We start from the raw sequence: 5,153 nt of genomic DNA, 5'->3' as shown, positions 1-5,153 counted from the left end.
ATAATTTATAGTACATCTCAATAAAAGTTTTATATGTATTATATATAAATATAATAAATAAAAATGTATAATTTTATTGGAATTTCAAATCAAACCGAATTTGAAATTATAAATTTGTATTCGATTTACTTGACTCGAATTGCGTCGTATTCGAATTCTTATAATCAAAACGAATATTTGATAATTGAATCGAATTTCGAATTTTTTGAATTCGAAACCAATTCTAAACAGCCCTAATGCTATCAGATATCTTGAAATCAAACAATAAAAATATACATTGTATTATATTATATTATATAGATTAACAAAACACAACCATGAACTTGGTTAAGATATATCTTTTTAATTTTGTTTTCAATTTCACTATTTATATTATATATAATATAAATTTTTAACCCACTTAGTTTTAAAGGGATTTGATTTTTGTCACTTCGAAAGCTAACATTAAAAAAAAAAAAAAAAAAAAAACTTAATAGGCAATTGTGTTTAATTTTTTCTTTAACATTCTGGTTTTTTTATTAAAAACGTAATTGTATCCAAAATATAGTATTTCTTTGATATCCTAAGTTATATAGAGTATTTGTATGATAAATCACGAATTTATCATTTTAATAGAGACAACTTTAGTATAATGAAATCAAATAACCCTTTAAACTATACCAAGCACATTTGGGTTATGTGAGACAACATCTATTGTAAATAACACTGCAATCTATATTGAGCACATTTGAGTTATGTGAGACAACCTTTATGTACTAAACTATAATACACACAATTTTTTATGGAACTGAACGGAAATGAGCCGATACCACCCGCCGCATTGCGCTAAAAATCTCACTAGTCATCATACAAAAAAATAAAAATACTAACATATTCTCAAATACACAGGAAGCTAGGGGCAGTAAAACATTAAGTAGATTCACCTTCAATGGCTTTCAAAGGAATGGTAAGTAAACCAAACCCCTACATGGAGTCATATAGAAGAAAGCATTAAAAATACCAGATTTACTACGCTTACAATACTCATTGTCATTCTCTTTGCAGGGTTTCTTGGTGGTAATCTTGTTGAGCTTTTGTTACGTTTTGTTTAGCCCGGAAAATGCAAGTGCGGCTACTTTGGACGTAACATCTTATGGTGCAAAAGGCGATGGGACTACAGACGACTCTCAAGTAAACCATGGTTCCACGCAAAAGAACAACATTTTAACCAGTTATTAGCTGTTTTGTAATTAATTATGTGCATCTTTGCAGGCATTCCTTCAAGCATGGGCTGACTTATGTGGTGATGCTTCTGGAGACCCAACGTTAATCATACCATCAGGCATGACATTTTTAATAAGCCCGCTGAAATTCGTTGGTTCGTCATGCAAATCCCCTAATATAAATATCAAGGTAAAATCAGACTCCATTTAAGATTATATCATATAATTAAGGGTGTTTGTTATTCGGTTTCAAACCAATTAAATCTAAATTCAAATCAACATTTAAGATTATATCATAAAATTAAGGGTGTTTGTTATTCGGTTTCAAACCAATTAAATTAAAATCAAATAAAAGTTGTAATTTAAATTAAACCAGACATAATTATATAATCAGTTTTTAGTTTGGTTATGAACTGAAATCAAATTTACAGTTGTTTTCGGCTACTAAAATCTGAATTCGGTTCTAGCCAAATAACAAATAATGGTATAGATAACGGTATATATGTAGCCCAAGTCCCCAATTAATCCGAACCGGACAAGACTAACACGTGGGCTTCTGAAGTAACCCGTTCCTACTATATTTGTTAGCATAATAAAGAATATAAAGAAGTTTATTTTAAATGTGAAGTTTGCCCGTTAACTAGTAAGTTGGTAGCCGAACTATATAATTTCTCTTTCATTGTTCTTTACATTTTTCATCATACAATAAACTCTTGCCACTTTTGCTACTTTTCCTCTGTACATGTTGTCCTTCAACACTAATTGTTATAACAAGCCACACCAAAAATGATTAAAATTTTTCGGTATATACTTGAACAAAACTAGTCTCACTATAAATAACACTTAATCTAGTAAGCAAACTAACTCTTAATCAATAAACTTAAAACATTTAAAGTCATGGTGAGAAAATTCTCATTCATGAGAAAACTCGAGAAAACTCTCATCTATGAGAAAACTAAAAAAACTCCATATTACATATATGCAAGATATATTGTATCTACGTAGTATACGATATAGTGCATATATGATATAGTATGGGGTTTTTTGGTTTTTTCACGAAAAAAGAGTTTTCTCGTGAAGTTGTCCTTTAAACTTGAAATTCAAACTCTATCTTTTTGTTCTTCCGATTTTGGATTCTTGGCTCCAATCTTTTCCACCCTTGAAACTCTATCGGAATTATGCCAACGATATAAGTCCAACATTATTTAGCCCAATCCCATAAGAAATTATGGTAAAAATAAATTAAAAATTATATTCAGGTTATTCTGTTGGAGCGAAAATCAAAAATGAACTCAGTAACGATCCTCAAACCAAAATCGGCGAACACCCCTAAATTGTTTATAACTTCTATAGAATCTGAACATGTTATTTTTCTTTTTTGACTGGTAGCTTTTGGGCGCTATCACGGCCCCAAAAACACTCGATGGATGGACAGATTGTATACAGAGACGGTTTTGGATATATTTCGTATCTGTTAAAGGACTCACCATTGAAGGACCTGGCCAATTTGATGGGCAGGGCTTGGCCTGGTGGGGAATAAAGGTTAAGTTTCTTATTCGAGTTTGGTTTCATTAATATCACATCAAGTAATTAGCATAAAAAGATCTGGACTCATTGTTTCTTCATGCAGGAGAAAACTGAAACTTGTGATCGTCCAACAGTAAGATATCTGCCTTTCCCATTTTAGTGTTGAATTATAATGAATGTTATTAGAGATAAACTTGAAAAGAATTGTCATTTAAAGCATTTGTTATGATTTTTTTATTCTCAATAGGAGAATGTATCTGATTAGGTTTCTTTTTATTTATCTGGAATTATAACCTTATAGATACTCATTATACATTTTAGGCTTTACATTTTATCGGGTGCCCGGGTCTTCGTCTGAAAGACACAACACATATTAACAGCCCATCTCTTCATATTAGTATTAAGGAATGCCAAGATGCTGATATCGGAAATCTTCAAATCATAGCACCCGAAAACAGCCCCAATACTGATGGGATTGACATCAGTGCTTCCTCACATGTTAATATCCATGACTCTAGTATTCAAACTGGTACAGAATTTATACGTCTTACTTAATAGCGACTAACATTCATCTATGATCGATGTACTGTTTAATTATTGCGAGACACATAAATAGGTGACGATTGTGTGGCTATCAATGGTGGCGTTGTTGATATTAATGTGACAAATGTGTTCTGTGGACCTGGTCATGGCATAAGGTACCAAAATCTTTTTAGCTTGATCATCATTTTAACACAAATTAGATTGAATACATATGTTAGCGGAGTTTATTATCTATTATAAAAGCTGGTGTTGTATATACCCGGCTCTATAACTTGATCCATTCTATTGATCCTTCACACATGACCCGTATGTTGGACCCATGACTCAATAACGTGCCGACCCGTGACCCGTAAACGAACCGATTAACCCAACAATTTCCTGCTATTCAATACGTATCATGATATTAGGAATCAAGACAGTACCGATTAACCCGAAAGTTTTTAAGCTTGTCTGAATTATTTCATGGTTTAGAGCATCTAACGATCCTTGGTACCAATGTATGTGTTTTGGCAGCATCGGAAGCCTTGGGGAAAATGGGGGTCATGACACCGTTGAACAAGTACTAGTACAAAACTGTAACATCACAGGAACGAAAAATGGATTACGAATCAAGACAGTACCGGTAATATTACATATAATTTGATACATCACTCTAATAAATTTTAAAACACCATTTTATATAATTTCTTTCTTTGTATCGTAGAATGGGACCGGGTATGCTAAGGGGATCCGATTTCAGGACATTAATCTTGTTAATGTCAAAAATCCAATCATAATTGATCAACATTACTGCCCCCATTCTGAAAATGTTGTTTGCCCACTACAGGTAAGTCTTGTATTCTATAACAACAATCTAGTTCTTAGTTCGTAATGGACATGTAATTATTTATTCTTAACTGTATTAGCCATCGGAATTAGAAGCAGTACAAGTGAGCGACGTGACATATACGAATATATACGGATCTTCAGCATCAAAGCTTGGGATTATTTTCAATTGCAGTGAGATACACAAATGCACTAATATCGTGACAAACAACATACATATTACTGGAGGTGAAGATCTTGCTTACTGCAAAAACACTCAAGGAGAATTTGTTGATACCACTCCAAATATCAGCTGTGATTAGATTCAGGCTGCCACATACATCGGAGTAGTTACAGATTTTTGATTTTATAAAGCTAGCTAGTTACTTTGAGAAATAAGTTGTTTAGAGATTAAAGCTTTAAAAGCTTCTAAAAACTGAGAAACTTTGGACAACAGAAATGAAAAATACATATATATCTCTTTAGATATTATCACAGAGGAATATAAAGGCCTTTTCCAATCTCTTCTCCAATTACTAGAAGTAAGTGTTTGTTCAAAATCTGGTAAAAGTAAATTCAGTTAAAAGGATACATAACTCTGCCTAATAATTATATATATAATATGTGAGGTTGGTGATCATTTCAGAACCACTAATATGTAATATGTTGAGAACCTCATAACGCATTTTATCTATTGTTTTGAATATGATACACAAGACAGGTATGTTGTTGGTATAATCTTGATGTTTCGGACTGTTTATGGGTCACGGTTTAGCACTACGGGTTTGACGTGTCATGGGTGAGAAGTTGTATATGATTTGACCGACTTTTTATGTTGGTGCACTTGTGTCTGTACTTTGTCTGTATTCGGTCTGTATATAAACGATGTCCAAAGTTAGTCTGTAAGTTGACCAAGTCAACTATCCTCCTAGTTTGACTTGGTCAATCTGTTTGTAATATGCTAGTCTGAATCGAAGGATAGCCTCGAAGGATACTGTTGATCCTTCGAGGTACTCGAAAGATATGCTTCGAATTGTAGAACCTCGAAGGATCATCCTTCGAGGTCATTGCTGATCA

General features: G+C 32.7%; 1 protein-coding gene across 1 annotated transcript; it reads left to right on the top strand.

Annotated features, from left to right (window-relative positions):
- Positions 1-928: 928 nt before the first annotated feature.
- LOC110901230 (probable polygalacturonase At3g15720) lies at positions 929-4,399 on the top strand. Its single transcript, XM_022148070.2, has 8 exons — positions 929-946; positions 1,045-1,170; positions 1,252-1,392; positions 3,051-3,258; positions 3,346-3,427; positions 3,786-3,894; positions 3,976-4,080; positions 4,178-4,399. Exons 1-8 carry the CDS (start codon positions 929-931, stop codon positions 4,397-4,399), a joined length of 1,011 nt encoding a protein of 336 aa, XP_022003762.1.
- The last annotated feature ends 754 nt before the right edge of the window (positions 4,400-5,153 follow it).

This window comes from Helianthus annuus, chromosome 13 (genome assembly GCF_002127325.2).
Source record: "Helianthus annuus cultivar XRQ/B chromosome 13, HanXRQr2.0-SUNRISE, whole genome shotgun sequence".
NCBI classification, from domain to species: domain Eukaryota; kingdom Viridiplantae; phylum Streptophyta; class Magnoliopsida; order Asterales; family Asteraceae; genus Helianthus; species Helianthus annuus.
The sequence above is the reverse complement of the archived record's forward strand: the minus strand, read 5'-3'. Positions and strand labels throughout refer to the sequence as shown.

What these genes read in the sequence shown, in the direction of transcription:
- LOC110901230 (XM_022148070.2), top strand. An exon ending in TGACTCTAGTATTCAAACTG is followed by an intron (nt 3,259 to 3,345) that starts GTACAGAATTTA and finishes ACACATAAATAG; the next exon opens with GTGACGATTGTGTGGCTATC. An exon ending in GGACCTGGTCATGGCATAAG is followed by an intron (nt 3,428 to 3,785) that starts GTACCAAAATCT and finishes GTGTTTTGGCAG; the next exon opens with CATCGGAAGCCTTGGGGAAA.